Genomic DNA, 22,745 nt, shown 5'->3' with positions numbered 1-22,745 from the left:
TTTTTTTTGCCCCCCTTAACTGATTTTCGAGGGCATTTGGTCAATTTTCGAGGGCATTTTGCCCCAAGCCCCCGTTAATTTCGAACCCTGGCCCGGACCCCATATGGAGTGAGTCCTACCGGGTTAAAGGTAACATCCGTTTTTTCGATCTGCCGATCGGCCACCAGATGGCGGTCTTGAACCGCTAGAGGATTGAGAGGAGATCACACTTGTGTCTCAGGGCCCCCGGAAAGGAAATATGATACCGATCACAGATTTTTGAAATATTGATATCAAAGACGAGTTACGGCGTCTTCAGCAACTTGAGCATGGCGGGGAAGGACGCCTAAAAGTGTCTTCCGGCAGTTAAAGTGTTAATAGGCCTTTGTTTATGGTTTGATTAACCCTTTCACTGCCTCACTACCATTTACAACAAGCAGTGCATGGGCAAGGCTAAGATAATTATCAAAGACTCGAGCCACCCAAACAACTGCCTCTTTGAACTGCTGCGGAGTCTCATGGCAAGTACAGAGAGACTCAGAAGAAGCTTCAATCGCCAGGCCATCAGGATGCTCAACGAACAATAACACTATGTAACAACCATCAAATGCACTCACAGCACACACATCCACACGCACACTCACTTTAAACATACAACTCACTGCAGCACCCACTTTAACCACTTTAGTACACCTAAGCACACTTTATATTTATCTGTAAAGAATTTGCACTACTACAATCCATACCTCATTACACCTTACTGTAAATTATATTGTACCTAAATTGTACCTAGACCTGTCACGATAACACATATTGCTGGGCGATTAATTGTCCAAGAAAATATTGCGATAAGCGATATTATTGCGGTTTTGAGAGAATTTTTTTTTTGAGAAATGTATTTCCCAAAAGTTTTCAATTAACCTTTTTATTTTTATTTTACTAATATAATAATAGCATAATAATGCAAGGAAACCGTTTCAAAGTGCAATAAACCTTTATTTAACATTGGAAGACATTTTAAATATCCTAAATAAGTTCAGTTTGATTATTTATTATAAAACAAACTGAAACTGGAAACAAGCCCTCTGTCTGGCTTTTTGTATCATCCTTTTAACATGTACATGTATTATTAATGTACCTTGCGGTACCAATGACAAAATGTTAATAAAGTATGAGGAAAAAACTGTGGAAACGTAATAAATAAAAAGGCAGTGAAACAATAATCAAATAAACACCAAAATATATACTATCTCTATTGGAATGGAGATTTCAGCACAGGATAAACTAGGGATTGGCAAAAATAATCCAGATCGATTGATCACATGATGTACTCGAGTACTCGTGGAGGAAAACGCTGTACAAAATAAACGTCTTTTCCGGTGTTTTAGACTTTTATTTTGAAACCCACCCACCGGTCCGGAGCGGAAGTATTGTTGTTATTATCCTAGCAGAACGTATTGAGCGGACAACTTGTCTCGTCCGGTTCTGTGTTTTTGAGCTAATGATAAAACAAATGTTGATATTGTTGGTGAACAACTAACTTTAGGTTAGTTTTAACGTTAGATGCAGCTACTACAGGCAATCAACGATGAGGAGGAAGCGCCAAAGCCGTATATAATAGAATAGTAGCCCTGTGGTGCGTAGGCACGACTCGAAACTACCTGTTATAATAAATTAATTCATGTTTAACTTGTCCACGTGTCCAGTCCTTTGACTAGCCCCACCCGTTCATTGTAAACAATGATGCATGTAATTGTATTAATGTTATTCTGTGTTGTAGCTAGCTATGCTATACGTTGTATTTCGTTTGTTAGCTATTTAGCTAATGTTGATAGCATCAACGCTAGATCTTTAATCTTTATTTAGCAGTCCAGTTTCTCCGGGCAGTAGCGAGTAACTACTTGGGTCTAAAAATAGCTACACTACAAAGAACACTACTTGGTTAAAAGGAGCAACACTATTGAGAAATGTAGTTAAGCTATGTGGCGTTGCTAGTGCCCCACGGAGCTCCCGTGCTGTACGCTAAGCTTTTTCACTAGGGGCACACTTGCCCCTAAATGAGAAATTTAGGGGCACAGAATATTTTTTAGGGGCACATTTTTTAATAACTATTTTACCATTATAGTGCAAAAAAATATGTTCCTCCTGCCTCATTACTGTGGTCCTTTTATTTAACATTTAAGTGTGTTTGTTTTCAGGTTTGTATCTTTTATAATGAACCAACTGAGAAAGTGTGTAAATCACTAATAGAACAAAAACAACAAACTGTGTGTGTGCGTGCGCTTGTAGTGCTCCTTGAATGAGATCACCACAACACACACACACACACCACTGGGACCCTCTCGAAAACGAGATACTGTATCTCAAGTGGTTTTCCCAATAAAAGAATTTCAATATATACCATTGCATTAATCAGGAGGACAAGAAACTCTGCATACCTTTGTTTCACAATGAAAAGTGCTTTATAAATACAATTAATTATTATTATTGTAAATAACCCCATGAAAGGTTTATTATTTTTATGGGTAATTACCTGCTTCATATTTGTGATGTTACTGGTTTCAGAGTGTGCCTAAAGTGATCAATGTGTTGGGCCGTTTATTATTTTTTTTGATCCACTTTTTCTCCCATTTTTCTATTTTTCTCCCATCCCAATTTCGTATCATCCAATTCAACCTTCCCCTGTCTCGAACGCTGTTTCTTGCCTCCCACAAGCCGGCTGCAATGTGGACTAAGTCATACATAGCACGAGTCCCCTCCGATACTCGAGGTAACAGCAGTCGCATCTTTTCACCTGCGCGGCGCGATCGTTCAGCGTCAGGGGTCTGCGCTTTGGAGGGGCGCCCCACCCATCAGTTTCCCACCCCCTAATACTGCCAATGTGTATTAGTACGGACGACCAGCTAAACTGAAAGCAATGTGGAGCTCTGGGCTCGAAAAGGCGAACCCAGCGTCTCCAGTATTCATGGTGAGCGCCTTGCCCACTGCACCACATAGCCGCCCAGTGTTGGGCCGTTTATTGAGATCTATGCCAATTAATGTTTATGTATATCCGGGACTTTTTTTTTTATAAGAATTGAGAGGCCTACTACGGTATTTGTATACAGGGTATCTGCAGGTTTACTTACTTACTTACTTACGCCTATCGCTCCTTTTGGGGGAGCATAGGCCGTCGACAACAGTTCGCCAGGGTCCTCTGTCCTGTGCTTTGCTTTCCAGCTGTTTCCATGTCAGTCCGCTCTGTGTGATGTCTGTCTCCAAGTCCCTGCGCCAGGTGTTCTTGGGCCGGCCTCTCTTCCTTTTGCCTTGGGGGTTCCATCTAAGGGCCTGTCTGGTGGTGCTGGTGTTTGGTTTGCGTAGTGTGTGGCCGATCCATCCCCACTTTCTTCTCTTGATTTGTTCTTCCACTGGTTGTTCGCCCGTTCTCTGCCAGAGATCATTGTTGCTGATGGTATCTGGCCAGTGGATGTTCAGGATCCGCCTCAGGCATCTGTTGATGAATGACTGCACTCTAGTCATTGTGATCTTGGTTGTCCTCCACGTCTCTGATCCGTATAAGAGTACTGGCTTGATGTTGGATTTGAATAGTCTGATCTTTGTCTGCTGACTGATAACCTTGGAGCTCCAGATGTTCTTTAGTTGGATGTATGAGGCCCTTGCCTTGCTGATTCTTGCTCTGACATCTGCCTCCGTGCCACCCTTCTTATCTATGATGCTACCTAGGTAGGTGAAGGATTCTACTTCCTCAAGTGCTGTTCCCTCCAGGTTTACTGGGTCTTTGTTGTTTGTGTTGATCTTGAGTATTTTGGTCTTTCCTTGGTGGATGTTGAGGCCTAGTTGTGTTGAGGTGTCTGCCAGTATGTTAGTCTTCTCCTGCATCTGTTGTCGACTGTGGGATAGTAGGGCAAGGTCGTCTGCGAAGTCTAGGTCGTCCAGTTGTGTTGTGAGTGTCCACTGGATCCCGTTTCTCCTCTGTGCTGTTGTGGTCTTCAATATCCAGTCGATGGCCAGGAGGAAGAGGAAAGGGGACAGGATACCACCTTGCCTTACTCCGGTCTTCACTTGGAAGCTTCGTGTGAGCTGTCCGCTGTGTATGACTCTGCAGGTCATACCTTCATAGGAGTTCCTCATGATGTTGACAGGTCTGCAGGTTTAGCCCAGTCAAATTTAAGGCTTTTTAATACTTTTTAATGCCACTCAGAATGAAATTTAATACCAATTTCACAATAACAAAAATCGCGCAACGACACCAATTAGTTTAAGTTTAAGGACACATTGGTCCAAAGATGTTTATTAAAACATAAAGGAGTAACTGGATTGGATGAAACAAAGGGGTGACAAACATAAATATCTCTCCGTCTCTCTCATGTCAGAAGTCACCTCGCTGGCAGACTGCCGTCCCTCTCTCTCTCTCTCATGTCAGAAGACACCTCGCTGGCAGACTGCCGTCCCTCTCTCTCATGTCAGAAGTCACCTCGCTGGCAGACTGCCGTCCCGCTCTCTCTCCTGTCTCTCTCTTATGTCAGAAGTCACCTCGCTGGCAGACTGCCGTCCCTCTCTCTCTCTCTCTCATGTCAGAAGTCACCTCGCTGGCAGACTGCCGTCCCTCTCTCTCATGTCAGAAGTCACCTCGCTGGCAGACTGCCGTCCCGCTCTCTCTCCTGTCTCTCTCTTATGTCAGAAGTCACCTCGCTGGCAGACTGCCGTCCCTCTCTCTCTCTTAGAGCCATATGGAATCCGCGATCACGGAATCGCGGACGGAATCGCGGAATTGAGCAATAAAAATGGAATCAACTATAAAAAAAAAATTACTTTTTTTTTATTATTTTTTTTACTTTTTTTTTTTTATGTTGTGGGACTTGTACAGCACTTTGTTCAACTTTGTCAGTGCTGTAAAGTTTAAACCTTTTTAAATCTTAGACAAACAAAACACTTTGCTTTCATGAAATATTGTAAGCCGTCATTTGAGGCTTTATAAAAGCAGCACAATGAACACAAATCTGTCAGTGCCGAGTCCGACCTCATCTTAAATAACAAATAGCATTGCTTGTTGTAGTTAACAAAGAGAGGCAGAGTTGATTTTGCAAAAATAAATATAATTTTTTATTTTAATAATCAAATTTTATTTTCATATTCGAATCCCATGCCCATCGAACGAAGCTTCGAAGTATTTAAGACAGCCCTATTAAATGGACTGTTATATCTTATTAAATTGTGGACATTTATTCATTCCCACCTATTAGACACGATTTCTGATGGTAAAATGATCGTACAAAGCAAAATACAGAATTCTGAAATATTAAAACGGAAAAAACGGAATTTGGAAAAAAATAAAATGGAATTTGGAAAAAAATAAAACGGATTTCATATGGCTCTACTCTCTCTCTCATGTCAGAAGTCACCTCGCTGGCAGACTGCCGTCCCGCTCTCTCTCCTGTCTCTCTCTTATGTCAGAAGTCACCTCGCTGGCAGACTGCCGTTCCCTCTGTCTCTCTCTCATGTCAGAAGTCACCTCACTGGCATACCTCAAACATACCTCTGTTGGTTCCGCCCCATTCCGGTGAACACCGGTCTGCGTAAATAAAAAGTCCGACTTTATCTCCCGTTTTTCCCCAGATTTCATAATGAAACATAAGATGCCATGGCATTTTATCTTTCCTGTCTATGGCATTTTTTTAAGACCTCTGAAAGATGGATTTAAGACATTTTAAGACAAATTAAGGCCTTAATAGTTGATAAACACATTTAAGACTTTTTAAGACTTTTTAAGGATCCGCGGACACCCTGGTATATGTGACATTTATTTTGAAAACCATGTTGCGACGCATCCTTGTTTAAGTTTGCGCTTTTGACAGTGAAATGTTCAGTTCAACTTAGCTCGAAGGAAAGACTAATCAAAAAGGTTTAATGGACCTGTATGAGGCCATAGCTCTTACGGTGGGACTTTATAGAAGAGGAATGTAATACTATGCAAAACGAGAAATAAACAGTGATTTTACCAGCAGTAAGTTGCAAGCCACTTTCATACGGGGAACCGTGACAATTATTAGTATTATCTTATTTGCATATTGTCTCATTATTAGATAGATAGGTTGATACTTTATTGATCCCCGGAGGGAAATTTAAGTAGACAGTATTTAAGTATTGAAAAACCTCGTAATAGTAGGCGACTCACCTAATGCATGGCTGAACTGAACGTTAGAAGTGCCAGATCAGACTTAATTTCACCGGCTATGGTCTCTTATCATCTCTCCACATCGGACGTGGTTCTCATAAGATGGACTGATATCCGCTCCGTTCTTCTTGCAGAGCAAAATTAGCGGATTAAACTTATTGAAATGAAGTTCTTCTTTGGCGATGCAACATTCAGTTTCGATTCGATGGTTCGCTAGGAATTATGGGATTTGGTGTTGGATGTATGGACTACGCAGATGGGGACATGGTATTTAATCGCACGATAGACTACAACTACCAAGTATATAGCGTGGCCCAGATTCACTTCACACGCAAATCTTTTTTTCCACTCAGGCTATCGCAGTAAATTCATTCATTGCAGACAGATTTTTTCATAGCACCGCAACATTATGTCGCACTGTACAGCCCTAATGTTTTACAAAATTTTTTATCCAATTTGTATAGATTAATTTAGGAGTGAAATGCGAATGAAGGGTTGAAATCACTACTCGCAAGGTTGCCCCCAAATATTATTGTCCACTCGCACGGGCCAAATTAAGGGGCAATTTGCGATAATCTTGTTGCAGTGTACAGCCCTGCTGTAGTAAGGCCAGCGGCCCCCCACACGGAGAGTGACTGACAAGGGGTACTGGTTCCGTCTCATTAAAACAAACGTGCAAATAGCAATTAATCGCGCCCGTCAAAATCATTGCATTCATTTTAATTATTGCGCCGATTAATCGATTTATTGCTCATCGCGGCAGGCCTAATTGTACCTCATCCCACTTCTGCTTTGCACTGTATAGTATATTGTATGGTAACTCAGCTACTTCTACTCTACATAGATCATTGTATATATGTAGAGCCATATGAAATCCGTTTTATTGTTTTCCAAATTCCATTTTATTTTTTCCCAAATTCTGTTTTTTCCGTTTTAATATTTCAGAATTCTGTATTTAGCTTTTTATGCTCATTTTACCATCAGAAATAGTGTCTAATAAGTGGGAATGAATAAATGTCCACAATTGAATAAGATAACAGTCCATTTAATGTTTTTAAGTGCTGCAACTCAGAAATAGTTACATTTTACACAATACTTTTCAAATAATATTGTGACAAAATAAAAATACACATTTCAAGTGTAAACAATAGATACAGCTAGCTACTACTGACATTATCACAATGACAATGTCAGTAGCCTAGCTATATCTATTATATTGTGATGAAATATAGTAATGCATAATTTAGGCACCTTTAGTTTAGTTTATTTCGTTTATAAAGGACAGTGTATAATGACAATTGTTTGCATTAAACAAATGGATGAGTGCACCAGATTTAGCAAGAAGCTATCATTTCCATCTATAGTCCTATGTACTGTAACGTTTCATAGCTATTTAAGTTTATTTAGATTATAAAGGGCAGTGTATAATGACAATCGTTTGCATTAACACTTTGACTGCCATGAAACGTCTTTTCACGTCATTGCTGGCCATGCTCAAGTTGCCGGGGGACGCTGTACAGCGTCCTTATATCAATATTTCAAAAATCTGCGATCGGATTCATATGTCCCCTCCGCTGGCCTGAGATCCACCAGCAGGACCCACTGAGCTCTCTGGCGGTTCATGAGCGCCATCTGGTGGCCGATCGGCGCAATCGCCAAACAGGATGTTGAATAGAGGTTGTCCTAGACGACCGTAGTACTTCCGGCGCTCGCTATAGGTCCCGCGACTCTGGCTCGTCACACTACACAGTGATCGATTGCCAATAACTCGATAAACAACATGATTTGGACGTATATACCATTATACAAGCTGGAGATGGACCGGGTAAATTTACATCCCATAATGATAAGATTTCAACTCGACGATGATCGCCCAACGGCGCGCGGAGACTGGGGTGAGTTTCAGCGTGTAACGTTACCGTCTTCGATACTAACTGCTATTATCAACATTTGACCCACATTAGATGATTGGTATAACGCTGCCCACGGAATTATAAACGCCCCCTAGCCCATCCGGTCAACATCAGATGACGTGTAGTAACTTCTAGAAGTACGTCTAGTTGGAATTTTTTATATCGCGCTGATTGCCATAAAACTGTATTGCATCATCAATATAATGCATTTGGGGCTATAGATCACGTTCTGGAGAAAGCTGCAGAAAGAGATGAAAACATACTTATACATTAGACCATACTTTACTATGAATATGTGAATGAAAAAGTTTAACGTTGCTACACAATGAACAATACATATAGGACTTTGAATGGGCCCTAATAATGGCAATGTAGCAATAGAATTTAAAAAGTTATAGCCATGCAAAGAAGGGGTACTTCTCCATAGACAAATAGAGCCGGCAACCTATGGTATATCATTAATTTAACCCAAGGCAACCAAAGTGTTAAACAAATGGATGAGTGCACCAGATTTAGCAAGAAGCTATCATTTCCATCTATAGTCCTATGTACTGTAACGTTTCATAGCTATTTAAGTTTATTTAGATTATAAAGGGCAGTGTATAATGACAATCGTTTGCATTAAACAAATGGATGGGTGCACTAGATTTAGCAAGAAGCTATCATGTCCTAACGTTATAGCTATTTAATCACAATAGTGTCGCAAGTGTTTTTGTGGCTCCAGTCCACGGAACGTTGACAGAATTTGCAAAACACCTTATCGCCGGAGGCATAAAAGTCATTGGGATACTGCTCTGCTCTGAATTGAGGGCTTATTGGGGAATTTCTTAGCTTCTTGACGATGTTAACACCGAAGCAGCGAGACGGTTGGAGACTGCTGTGTTGTGTGTAACCCGCTCTAGCGTCCGCCTCCCCGGTCGCGTGTGCACCAAGCGTTCCACCCAAAAACGGAATTTCAGTCCAGATTAGGCCAAATTCTGCAATATTCCACGTTTTGCAGTTGATTCCATTTTTATTGGTTAATTCCGCGATTCCGTGAACGCGGATTTCATATGGCTCTATAAATGTATATACTGAAAATTTCTGTCTACGTACTTGACTTCTATTTTATACTTGCTATACTTATTTTATTATCTATTTTTGCCTGGCACAGTCTCTGGAGCGAAACAGAAAGAAGCATTTTGTATAAAAGTATTTAATTTTTTTATATATTTTTTTATTATTATTTTTTAAACATACATATAAACAAACATGACAACACACGATAAGATATACAAGCATTAATTCACAGTGCATATCCAATGAAATTACCATTTAGTCAAATGTCTTATACAGGATATACCCCTAATACCTGTTATCTAAAAACCTACATACATATGCTCCAGCTCGAACCCCCCCCTCCCGGACCCCCCATTGGATAATCCAACCATTATAACTTGTTCCTAACCAGACACTACCATTATATGCTAGCTTTTATTCTCTCCACCACTTCTAACCACAATGTCATTTTGGATTCATTGAGACCCAAAATTCTTGCTGTAGATATTTCTTGATAAATCACATCGAGATATGTAAGAGTCCAGACCTTCCGGCACATTTTTTCCGGTTGAAACCATCGTGATGCTATCAGCTTTTTAGCCACTGTGATACCGGATAAAACCAATCTCTTTAGCTGTGGAGGTACTGCATGCTCAAAGACATCATTCAGCAGTAATACAGAGGGGTGTACAGGTATATCCAGAGTTAAGAGATTTGCTAATCGCTGGGTCACTTCTTTCCAAAATATCTTAACTGGTGGGCAGTCCCAGTACATGTGCATAAATGTCCCTTCGTCCCCATTTGTACATAGGGAGCATTTGGAGTCTTGTTTAAGACTCATTTTGTTCAGTCTTATAGGAGTTAAGTATGTCCTGTGAATATAGTTAAGATTGATTTGTTGATGGTCCGGGTTCCTTGATGCAAGTCGTACATTTGCCCAGGCCTCTTGCCAGTCAAAGTCTGTCTCCAGGTCTGGTATATCCCTCCTCCAGACTGAGTCTAGACGGAGGGTTTCATACGAGGCCGTTAGTAATTGATGATAAAGATCTGATACAAAACCTCTCGATGTCTCTCTTTCATAGAAAAAATTGTGGTATCTGTGGTGTACAATTGATATCTTTAATGGAATAAAAGTATAAAAGTATTATTTTTTTTTTATCCACTTTTTCTCCCATTTTTCTATATTTTCTCCCATCCCAATTTTCGTATCATCCAATTCAACCCTCCCCTGTCACGAACGCTGTTTCTTGCCTCCCACAAGCCGGCTGCAATGTGGACTAAGTCATACATAGCACAAGTCCCCTCCGGTACTTGAGGTAACAGCAGTCGCATCTTTTCACCTGCGCAGCTCAATCTCTCAGTGTCGAGGAGTAACGCGTGGGAGGCTCACGCTGCCCCCGACACTTCCTGATTCTACTGCGCAGGCGCACCAACCGACTTGTAGGAGTCGCTTGTTCACAACGTTCGATCCCCACCCTTCAGTTTTCCCTCCCCGTAATACGGCCAATGTGTATTACTGCGGACGACCAGCTAAACTGAAAACAATGTGGAGAGCTGGATTCGAACACGCGAATCCTAGCGTCTCCACACTGGTGGCGAGTGCCTTGCCCACTACACCACCTAGCCGCCCGTAGTATAAAAGTATTCTGTACTTCTGTATGACAACTAATAAAGAAACTTGAACAACGAGGGTCTTTCCGAGGGAGGCGTGGTTGGAATGGACCTATCTCAAACCCGGCCCTCTTTTCTTGATCCTCCAATCACAACTGTCGAGTTACACTATTTGTCCTCGTTTATTTATATACATTTTATATACATTTTTTACTAAATGTATGTGGAAAACCTAATTAGGAATTCATGGTGTGTGTGTGCGGTGTCATTTTTTATTTTTTTTTAATAAAGTGGGACAAGCACATCTGGTTGCTTATGGCACTTAATTTGTTTTCTAAAACCTTTTGAAAACAGAGATTGATGATCATTTGCTTGTGACAGTTTACTTCATATTGATTACAAGCAGCACATATACAAGTAGCTCTATAGGCTATTGCTCGAATTGTGTGAAAATCAAACATAGTATGCCATCTGATTATTATGTTCTGCAGTGAAGAGAGGGAACCGTGCTGTTAATTCACGAACTGTCTTGTCTGAATCAGGAACAATCAATGTTTTCTTGTTAACCTCTAGCCTACAGCCTAAAGGTTCGCCTGGACGTAGGGTAGGGCTTGGCGATAAAACGATAATTATCGCGATATTTTAACTCATTCGGGGCCAAACCCGAGATATCCCGGGTTAACTCGCCATGCGCCAAGACCCGAGATATCTCAGGTACAGGTAAGGGCTATCTGACGTAAATTCTGGCTCGATTGTGCAATGTTTTCATACCGATCCAGCTGATCAGCGTTTTTTTTTTGCGTTCAATACTAATGCCGTTACTGGTAATCAATAATCAGAAACGACCCCCCATCCCCCGCCTTTCATGTTTGTTTTTTTTAAGATTTCTTTTTTGGCGTTTTATCGCTTTATTTCTACTGGGCAGTCCAGTAGGGAGAGACAGATGAGGAATGGGAGACAGAGTGGGGGGAAGACATTCGGCAAATAACGACGGGTTCGGGAGTCAAACCCGGGTCGGCCGTGTCGCGGCTGAGCGCGCTATGTGGTTCGCCACTGAGGCGCCCCCTTTCATGTATTTATGATGAAACATAATACCTACTGTATACATTTTATTCAGGAATACTAGCGTGTACAGGCAAGAAACGCCAACGCAAATAGTAGAATTTACCTATATGGCTATAACTCAGCATTTCAGGAATTACCCCATACCACTCTGAAATGATACTTATATTCACCACGGTATAACACGGGAATGTATGCATGGAAAAGTTATCTCTTTTTTGCATGTTGACGGGAAGAAACAGTGTCTAATGACTATAGCAATGTACCTATGGCTATAATATAGAATATAGATTTATCTCTACAAACAAGGTCAACGAGTCGTATCTTTTAACACTTGGCCCAGCTACAACGGGACCCGTCTAATAGCTAGTGCTGAATGAGTTAATAATTGATATCGATCGATAATAAAAAATATATCAATAATATACAAAAAATAAAAATTGTGACCTGCAACAGGGCAGCTTTAAAACAGAGACAGTGGACAGACTTGTCTTTCTTGCCTGCAACTTAAAGTAATTGCTTTGCTTGTCCAAATGACAATACTGACCAAATTGAGATTTATTTTTTCTCTTGTCCACTTATTTAGTTTGCTTTCTAATTTAAAATACAGTTTGAAACCGTCTGTACACAGTAGACTATGTGAGCTAGCAGAGCTAGTCTCCAGTCGAGAGTCACGGTGCACATGTGCGGTGGTTTGTCCACCAAAAAAGCGCAAAAGATAGAAAAGAAACTAGCAGAGCCAGAACTATTCAACTCCCCTGGAGCCACAGCCAGCAGAGAAGCCTGTTTACTTTCGCTTTCAAACCAGCTGCAGCCTGAGAACTGGAGTATGAGGGGCTGTAACACTAAAGATGGCGGCAACGACAAAGAATTGCTGCAAAATAAGCATACAACATATATTAACTTTTTTGATTTTTTTTTATACTTATAACAATATCGATAATTATCGATATCGAGTGATATGATAACATTATCATATCGTTATCGTGATATCATTTTTGGCCATATCGCCCAGCCCTAACGTAGGGTTATATTTTTGCCAATTCTGAGCGTATTATTATTATTTTTTTATAAATGTTTTAGCATTTATTGCTTTTCATGGTCAGACATGACCGACAGATGAGGAGAGGATGAACGGGAGAAGAGGCGGGGAAAACATGCAACAAATGTCACCGGGACGGACGCGTAGGTGTGCGATGCACTAACGTGGTGCATATTGTTCTGGGCGTTTTTAGCAGACAATGTGAAAATATACCAATTTTGGTGTTGCCTTCATATTTGGACCAATATCTCCCTACAACACGGCAGGCAGGACATTGTTTTTAGCTTCTCTCCAGTCTTGTCTGCATTTCCGTCTAGGGACCGCTAAACAGTAGTGTATGCTGGGCAAAGGGAAATGCCTTTGCAGATATTAGAATGAAATCAAGTTAATTGGACAGATTTGAAATCGAAATCGCGATTTGGAATGATGCAATTAGCAAATCGCAAATTTAATCACAATCGCAATATCTGTCATAAAAATTGCAATTAGATTATTTCCCAAAATCGTGCAGCCCTACAGTAAAGTACCGATAGCAGCACCATTCGTCCAGCAGCTTAATGAAATCTTGGTTCTCACCAATCAGGATCCAGTACCAAATTGTCACTTTCTCACTATCCGTCCCTAGAGGACTGGTCTCCACATCAGCAGCCTCGTCCAAATCAATAAGAAATATCTACGGGCGTCCTGGTGGCTCACCATGATAGGACGCGTACCGTATAATCACAACATCCTGGGTTTGAATCCGGCCTAAAACCTTTGTTGCACGTCACAACCCCCCCCCCCCCCCCCCCCCCCCCCCCTTCTCTCTACCCCAGATGTTCTGCCACTAACTGTCCTATCAGCAGTGGTGGAAAGTAACGAAGGATTTTTACTCAAGTACTGTATTTAAGTACAGTACATTTTTCTAGCTACTTTATGTGAGTATTTTCATTTTAGGGAACTTCATACTTTTACTCCACTACATTTCAAGGGAAATATTGTACCTTTTACTCCACTACATTTATCTGAACCCATCAGTTACTAGTTACTTTGAAGAAAAGGATTTAGCATAGAAAACATAATGTATACCAAATAAAAAATGTATGAATATTATTATGGCTGACCCCGATTAGTTGAATAGACAACTAATCGATCGAAAGGAGCCGTAGTCCACTGCCAACTGCAAAAAAAAGTATATATATATATATATATATATACACCGGTATATATATATATTATATATTTTTTTTTATTATCATTATTTCCAAAAGAAAAGAGGCCTAGAAGTGTGGCTAACGCTAATGGCATACATACCAGAGGCTAACTGCCTAAGAAAACAGGCACAGAGGCACTGAAAGAAGATTTCACCCATCTAATGAACACACTAGAGACTAGACAAATATCAAGATGTATCCATCAGTGGACCAATTGCATGCTTTCGCAGAGAACAAGAAGCCTTCCGTCGACTCCTTCAGACATTAAGCACCCCCACAGCCCAAATGGAATAATAATATATATTTTTTTTTAATTATACTTTAAAAAAATAAAATACTAAAAATTCCATAGTCGACTAGTCGACTATCGGCTAATTTTGGCAACTACAAGTCGACTATACAAATCCTTAGTCGGGGACAGCCCTAAATATTATATACTTTCACATTTGAAGCCTGTCTGACGTAATCAGAGCAGCATAAGTGGACCACATACCACTTTAACCTAACCTTTAATCAGAGCAGCGTCACTGGACCACATACCACTTTAAAGGATAACTCCAACATTTTGGGAAATTAGCTTATTTAACATCTTCCCTGGAGTTAGACAAGAAGATACATACCTTTTTTGTCTCTGTGCATGCATTAGGCTTAGGGAACAGACGCTCCGTTAGCATAGCTTAGCTTCATCACTGGAAGTGAGGCGGGACAGTACCCTGACGTTCCCTACAGGTTTGTTGATATTCTCCTTCCTTCAAAGGATCTGAACCGATTGAAGTTTATGGATACCATGACTTAAAATCCTCTTACCTTGACGATTAAAAGCCTCCCCAATTTAGAAAACAGTAATCCAATGGCTGGTATTGATAATATACTACTAACTACTGGACGCTCGGAGCTAACCGGAGCTAACGCAGAACAGGATGTGTAAAGCAAATAATGACTTCCTTTCTGGGGTTTTCAAAATAAAAGTGCAACGTTTATAGCAGCGGAAAACGTTTATTTTGTACATTATCTAACGTTAACACGAACCTAAACTAATGTTACAACTAACCTAAAGTTACTGGTAGTTTAGGTTTGTGTTAACGTTAGATAATGTACAAAATAAAGTTTTCCGCTGCTATAGACGTCGCTCTTTTATTTTGAAACCCCCCAGAAAGGAAGTCATTGCTCTCGTTATCGGCTTGAGTGTCCGGTTAGCTCCGTTAGCGTGCAGTAGTTAGTAGTATATCAATACCAGCCATTGGATTACTGTTTTCTAAATTGGGGAGGCTTTAAATCGTCAAGGTAAGAGGATTTTAAGTCATGGTATCCATAAACTTCAATCGGTTCAGATCCTTTGAAGGAATGAGAATATCAACAAACCTGTAGGGAACGTCAGGGTACTGTCCCGCCTCACTTCCAGTGATGAAGCTAAGCTATGCTAACGGAGCGTCTGTTCCCTAAGCCTAATGCATGCACAGACAAAAAAGGTATGCATCTTCTTGTCTAACTCCAGGGAAGATGTTAAATAAGCTAATTTCCCAAAATGTTGGAGTTATCCTTTAACATAAAGTGGTAGAGAGCCCTCTGTCCTCTCATGGTAGACATCATTAACTCCTCCCTGTCCACTAGCTCCATCCCTGCTGACTTGAAGGTGGCAGCAGTCACCCCAATTCTCAAAAAACCCGGTCTGTACCCCGATAACCTCAACAACTTCCGCCCCATTTCCAACCTCCCCTTCCTCAGCAAGGTCCTCGAGCGTGCAGTAGCCGCCCAGCTACAGAGTCACATGGCACACCATGACCTGTTCGAACCACTCCAGTCTGGGTTCAGGGCTAAACACAGCACTGAGACCGCCCTGATAAAGGTAACAAATTACCTCCTCATGGCTGCTGATGCTGGCAACATCAACATCCTCATCCTCCTGGACCTCTCAACTGCTTTTGACACCATCTCACACTCAACCCTCCTAGACCGCCTGGAAAGTGTCCTTGGCATCACTGGTACCCCCCTGTCCTGGTTCACATCCTACCTGACCAACAGGTGGCAGTATGTTTCCCTCGGGGGGTCCAGGTCAGCTCCAGCACCTGTTAAACAGGGTGTTCCCCAGGGTTTGGTGATTGGTCCGCTCCTTTTTATAATCTACCTCCTCCCACTCTGTGATATCATAAGGAAACATGGCCTCCACTCCTACGTAGGGCTGAACGATTAATCGATTTTAAATCGAAATCGCGATTTGGAATGATGAAATTGAAAAAAGAAAAGAAAAAATCGCATTTCTTTATTTTTTTATATTTATTTAACCAGGAAGTCCCATTGAGATACAAGATCAGTTTGGGAATAGGAGGTAAGGGGTTTTAGATTGTGTGTTGTGAAGTTTAGACTTCAGAGAGGGAGAGTAAAGTACAGAAAAAAAGGTACAGTTGGGTACCGGTATCGATTCCCAGGTAAAAAGAAACATTTTCAGGCTCGGTGTCCCGAAAAGACCCATGCATAGGCCAGATGCAAGCCGCATTTTACAATAAACCTCTGTGGGGCTGCTTAAAAAAAATTATAATTGGAAATTTAATCGCAATCGCAATATGTCAGAAAAATCGCAATTAGATTATTTCCCAAAATCGTGCAGCCCCAGTCCTATGCAGACGACACGCAGCTTTACCTCCAACCAAACCCTCTGCTCCCCTCCCTCCCCCCTCCCTCACTGCCTGCCTCCAGGACATAAAAACATGGATGACCACCAACTTCCTTCAACTCAACAGCAAGAAGACCGAATTAATAGTTGTAGCTTCCCCAGCCCTCCTCCAAAAGATCGACGCCTTGTTCTCTCCGTGGATGGCTAGTCCATCTGCCCCTCCACGGAGGTAAGGAACCTGGGCGTAATACTGGAGTCAACCCTCTCATTTCACCCTCACGTCAAGTCTGTCACCAGGTCCGCCTTTTTCCACCTCAGAACCATTTCCCGCCTCAGCGGAAAAAACTCATTCATGCTTTCATCACTTCCCGCCTCGACTACTGTAACGGAATCCTTCTTGGTGCTTCCAAGAAGGTTCTGGATCGCTTGCAGTACGTCCAAAACTCTGCTGTGAGGGTCCTCACGCGCACCAAACCCTGGCAGCACATCACCCCCACCCTGCAAAAACTCCACTGGCTCCCCATCAACTACCGAATCCCCTACAAGATCCTCCTCCTCACCTACAAATCCCTGCACGAGTTGGCCCCTTCCTACTTGAACAACCTACTCCACCCCTACACTCCAGCACGAGGCCTCCGCTCTTCCAACTCCGACCTCCTCACCATCCCCCGCACCAGGCGTTCCACACTGGGAGGCCGAGCTTTCTCTGTAGCTGCCCCAAGGCTGTGGAACTCCCTCTCCCCCTCCATCCGAGGCTCTGACACCATCAACCTCTTCAAAACCCACCTAAAAACACACCTGTTCACACTTGCCTTCACGCAACACGGCCCTGCTCCAAAGTTTAAAGTTTTAAGCCACTGTTACGTGTGGGGTATGTTTGTACCCTGATCAGGTGTTCCCAGTGTGTGATGTGTTATGTCTAGTTGTAGTTCCTGGTCTTGTAGTCCTTATCGTTTCCCTCCCAGGTGTATCCATTTCAACCCAGGTGTGTCTTGTCTCGTCATCCCCTCCTGTATAACTGTCCTGTTCTCCCCTGTGTGAGATGCTGATCCTGTTTGTACAGTTCTGTGTTTTGTGTCGTTATTTTATGTTATACAACGGCATGCAAATTTCTCTATTCTGATTGGCTGAAACAGTCAAGTTATACGTGGGTATTTGTAATAACCCCACGCTCTTGGTACCAGGACCCACCCACAACCGCATTACTATCACTCCGCCATGCGAGTTTTTAGAAGTGAAAGCAAGATGGCGGACAGTAAACATTACGAAAGGATATGGTGATAGGGTCACATAAAGACTAAATGAAAAACGATTCTGTCACGGCGAATGTGTTAGTTTCTTAAACAATGTTGGATGATGTAATTGATGGGTCATGAGTCATTGTGGAACAAAATTAAAATCGAGCGAATTGATTTGATTGCAAAAAAATATATATATTTTTTTACCTACTTTCTATAGAAGCAGCTGGGAGGTGCGCTGTTTTAAGTGAGCGTGGGTTATTGAATTGATTGATTGCTAATTTTATTACTGTACACCTTGTTTCCAACTGGTTAAGTTTAGGCACTCTTTCGAAGTCGCTCTCTTTCGAAGTTGGTTAAGGTTAGTTTGTCTTTAGAGCAGGGCGATAGACCACCAGCCCTGATTCCAAACTCTACCCTTAACCAACTTCGAAAGAGAGCGACTTCGAAAGAGTGCCTAAACGTAACCAGTTGGAAACAAGGCGGACAGTAATTAAAATAGCAATCAATCAACCAATCAATTCAATAATCCATGCTCACTTAAAACAGCGCACCTCCCAGCTGCTTCTATAAAAAGTAGGTAAAAAAAAAAAAAAAAAAAAAAAAAAAAAACTCTTATAGGGCAAAGAAACCCCCCCCCCCACCCCTATATAGGGCAAATAAAACTTTTTTTAATTTGTTTTACCTACTTTCTATAGAAGCATCTAAGAATGAAGTTCTATAGAAAGTAGGTTCAAAACTAAAGAAAAGTTGGATGTGTTAGTTTGTTGGATGTCTAGTTGAAAGACCGTTGGATGTGTTAGTTTGTTGGATGTCTTAGTTGAAAGACAGTTGGATGTGTTAGTTTGTTGGATGTCTTAGTTGAGACAGTGAGAACAGTTGGATGCACTTCCGAGCTGCTTCCACATAGAGGCAACTTCTCCCTTTTTTTTGGGAACTACTTTTTCTGCGGATGGTTTTTTTCAATAAATCTTCAATTAATGTGTGTTCATTGTATAGCAATAAGGTTGGATGAATGCGCCAGTTGTGTAAAAGCCATTACACCACATGCAGTCGTGGGTTGTGAGAATTAGACCATGCCTAGGGGGTCTAACGACCACCCACTCCTGTGCGTGATGTAATGCTTTATTACTCTTCTTTTACAAAACCATGGTAAATATAAATTAAATATCTTTTGTTGGTTACTTTGGCTACTGTCTCCTTATTATGTTACATTGACAAAGACAACGAGCACTCCTTCAGTCAATGGTAACGTAATAGCCACAGATCCCGCTTGTTAATTTTCTTGTTACCGTTTCATCCAATTGGACAGCACCTTGCTTCCTTTTTTATTTTATTCGTTTTATTTTTTCCTGTTACTATACACATATTCATTTTTTTTAACCCGTTCTTTTATATAGCTTCTCTCTCCTTGTACAGTGTCCTTGAGTCTGAGAAAGGCGCTTCTCTCTCTAAATCCAATCTATTATTATTATAGAGGTCAATGGATACACAAACGCCATGTAGAATGTGTACTTTTACTTTAGATAATTAAGTACATTCAATAGCAAATACTTCTAATTTTACTTAATTTGAATAGATAACTTTTACTTTTACCAGAATACTAATTTACCAGAGTATTTCTACTTGTACTTAAGTAAAGGAACTGTGTACTTCTTCCACCACTGTCTATCAGATGAAGCAGAAATGCAAATACAAAATAAAAAAACATTCAGTTCTACACATCAAGGGCCAACGTGCCACTCACCCTGGCAGGATTTGCCGGCCTGGCAGTGGGTCATGTGGTTGAGGACGTTCTTCATGGTGCGACAGTGGGGCAGAGAGCAGGCCCTCACCTCCCCGTTGGCCTGCTCCCGCCGCTGGCACTTGTGCGCGTGGAGCAGCAGGACCAGCTGCTGCTGGATCAGTTTGCGCTTCTCCGGGTCAGCTGTAGGTCCGGTCGTCGGCACCGCCACACCGGCACCGATCAGAGGCAGCATAGCTGTCTGCTGCTGGGGCTGCTGCTGGAGCTGGGACTGGAGGGGAAGAGATGAGCAGAGTCGGCAGCCAGAATGATTATTATCGCAGCCTAAATGGTAAATGGCTGCATTTCTATAACAGCTTTTATCCAATGCACTTTACAATTTGTTCCTCACATATTTACCCATTCACTCACACATTCACACACCGACGGCGGAGGCAACCATGCAAGGTGCCGACCTGCACATCGGGAGCAATTAGGGGTTAAGTGTCTTGCTCAGGGACACTTTGACACGCTGCCCGGGAATCGAACCGGGAATCTCCGGATTACCAGACGACTGCTCTACCTCCTGAGCTACTGTTGCCCCTTCAGCCTAGCGGTGAGCTGTACAAAACTGTGGTGCGGAACATTATTCGTCAATAATCATGAACCTTGCCAAAGACATACGTCTTCTGGTAATGATGTGCTCTGGGTGGTTTATCAGGGTATCTGCAGGTTTCAACCAGATACATTTAAGACTTTTAAGACCTTTTTGATACCACTTTCACTTTGCAAAATGTAATACCAATTTCACGACCATAAATACAACAATTATGAATTAAAAAACACAGAGCGCCACTGAACTGGCGGCTGCACTTGCGCGCCACTTTAAATCATTGCGCGTTCCATCCTCGCCAGATGCACCAAGCTCCCGGTAGCCCCGCAAAAACATTTTGACTTGACTACAAAAACCTTAATATATTTAATATTATTTCATCTCCCAATAGCTGGGCTGGGCTGGGCTGGGCGGGGCTGCCCCCTCCCCCCAAAAAAGTGTATACTTGTGCAAATTGAATTGAACACATTACCTTTTAAGGCCTTAAATTGAGAATTATAAATGCAATAATTTAAGTATTTTTAATACCCTGCAGATACCCTGTTTATTGCTGAAAAAAATATGCCTGGAGGAATTGCTAGGTAAAGGTGTGCTTGTAGACAAGAACTAACCATGTTTGGTACACTGGTGACGGCGGCCCCTTTGAGCTCGGTGGGGAAGGGGGGCAGGCTGTTGGCAAGTGCAGCCTTGTTCTGGAGCTGCTGCCCAGGACCTGCAGAGCCTTGACCATAGGCCTGAGCCCCGAATGGACCCCCGTTACTGCCCAGGCCCATCTAGAAATAGGGACAGAGAGAAATAACGTTAGCAGAATGCAAATATCGTCCACCAGCATAGCTGTATCAAGCCTAAAGCAGGAATGTTTCAGCAGGACATGGACAAAATATAGAAATACAAAAGAAAAGAAAGAACTATCTTAATTGAAATTGAATGGGAATGTCCAAAACAGATTTTCACAATAAAGGTGCAGTTAACACATTGACCACCAGCAGCAGGGGGCGGTGATCCCCCTTCATCGCCAGGTCTTTATTCAATGGATATAGTTTTAGACTGCGACATTTGCGAGTGCTTAAAATATATCTTATATTATATCTATGGGTCTAATAACGCTGTCGAGTCTCAGTGAGTTGCTTCCAGTGAATATGCCCGAGACAGATTTTTCATCCGTACATTTCCGTTTTATACCGTTTTGAATAGAGTATGGTTTGGGTGCTTTTCAGTAATTCCAGGAAAAACGCCCCGGGCACATACGACGAGCACAAAGTTTCCGCGCGGGTTCCGTGCGAGATTGCGCGCCTGGCCTGGCACACCAAACTCCGACTTCAGAGCGGGTGGACGACAGACTGCAGCGCGGAGCCCTCTAGAACCAAAGGAATTCCCAGCAGCAGCAGCACGAACTCTCTCTCTCTCTCTCCCCCCCCTCTCCCTCTCCATCTCTCAGTCTATCTCCCCCCCTCTCTCTCTCGCTCTCTATCTCCCCCCCTCTTCCCCCCTCCCCCCTCTCTCTCTCTCTCTGTCTCTCTCTCTTTCGGGTATTTCTATGTTTACTTCTCAGTTCTCACAACTGTTGGACTTTCACGTGTCAGGCCAAGCCAGGCATGGGGGGGGGGGGGGGGGTGCGTGAATACTTTATCCAAGGCAGTTGTCCTTCCGCGTTCGGTTTGCGCGCCCTGATTGGCCTCTCAGCGCCCAATCGTGTTGCGCCTAGCTTTCAGTTCCACAGCCCAAGTCCTCGCCCATTTCCTCGTATTGTTTTCATATCAATCGACATCACATCACGCGCTATTCATATCAATCGACATCACATCAATATAAATAACGTAGTGTTTTCATCTCAGATATTAACGTAACACGCTATTCATATCAATCAGCATCACATCAATATAAATAACGTAGTGTTTTCATCTCAGATATTAACGTAACGCGCTATTCATATCAATCGGCATCACATCAATATAAATAACGTAGTGTTTTCATCTCTTCATATCAATTGGCATCACATCAATATAAATAACGTAGTGTTTTCATCTCAGATATTAACGTAACGCGCTATTCATATCAATCGGCATCACATCAATAATTTTCAGCCCTGCTTGCGTGTACATTTACCTGCCAGAGTGGCAGGTAGCCTTCTGAAATCTAGTCGCCAAATGGAAGTTATACATGCATTTGGCCGGTGACAGGTGTTAATTTTTAGCCCTGCTTATGATGTAGCCTATTGGCAGGTTGAGTGATAGTTAGTTGAGTGATAGTTAGTTTTACTATATGATGCACGGCGGAGATGAAAACAATACGACAATACGAGGAAAGTTTTAGTATATGATGCGCGGCGGAGATGAAAACAATACGACAATACGAGGAAATGGGCGAGGACAGTTGAGTGATAGTAGTATAGGCCAATCAGGGCGCGCAAACCGAACACGGAAGGACAACTGCCTTGGGTAAAGTATTCACGCAGGGGGGGTAGGAGGGGTGGGGGGGGAACACTGTACAACTGTACAAGCAAAACTGTACATTGGAATATTGACAAAACCATACTTGGTCATTTAC

General features: G+C 42.1%; 1 protein-coding gene across 2 annotated transcripts in view; it reads right to left on the bottom strand.

Moving 5' to 3' along the window:
• crebbpa (CREB binding lysine acetyltransferase a) overlaps positions 1 to 22,745 on the bottom strand; it is a 305,190-nt gene that overhangs the window by 136,050 nt on the left and 146,395 nt on the right. For both annotated transcript variants that reach the window (XM_084318719.1, XM_084318720.1), the window contains exons 3-4: positions 20,810 to 20,971; positions 19,610 to 19,877 (exon numbers count right to left, since the gene is read on the bottom strand). In XM_084318719.1, the coding sequence (XP_084174845.1) occupies positions 19,610 to 19,877; positions 20,810 to 20,971 (430 nt within the window). The remainder of the gene's footprint in view (positions 1 to 19,609; positions 19,878 to 20,809; positions 20,972 to 22,745) is intronic.

The sequence above is a fragment of the Notolepis coatsorum genome, assembly GCF_963971535.1.
Source record: "Notolepis coatsorum genome assembly, chromosome: 7".
NCBI lineage: Eukaryota > Metazoa > Chordata > Actinopteri > Aulopiformes > Paralepididae > Notolepis > Notolepis coatsorum.
The sequence above is the reverse complement of the archived record's forward strand: the minus strand, read 5'-3'. Positions and strand labels throughout refer to the sequence as shown.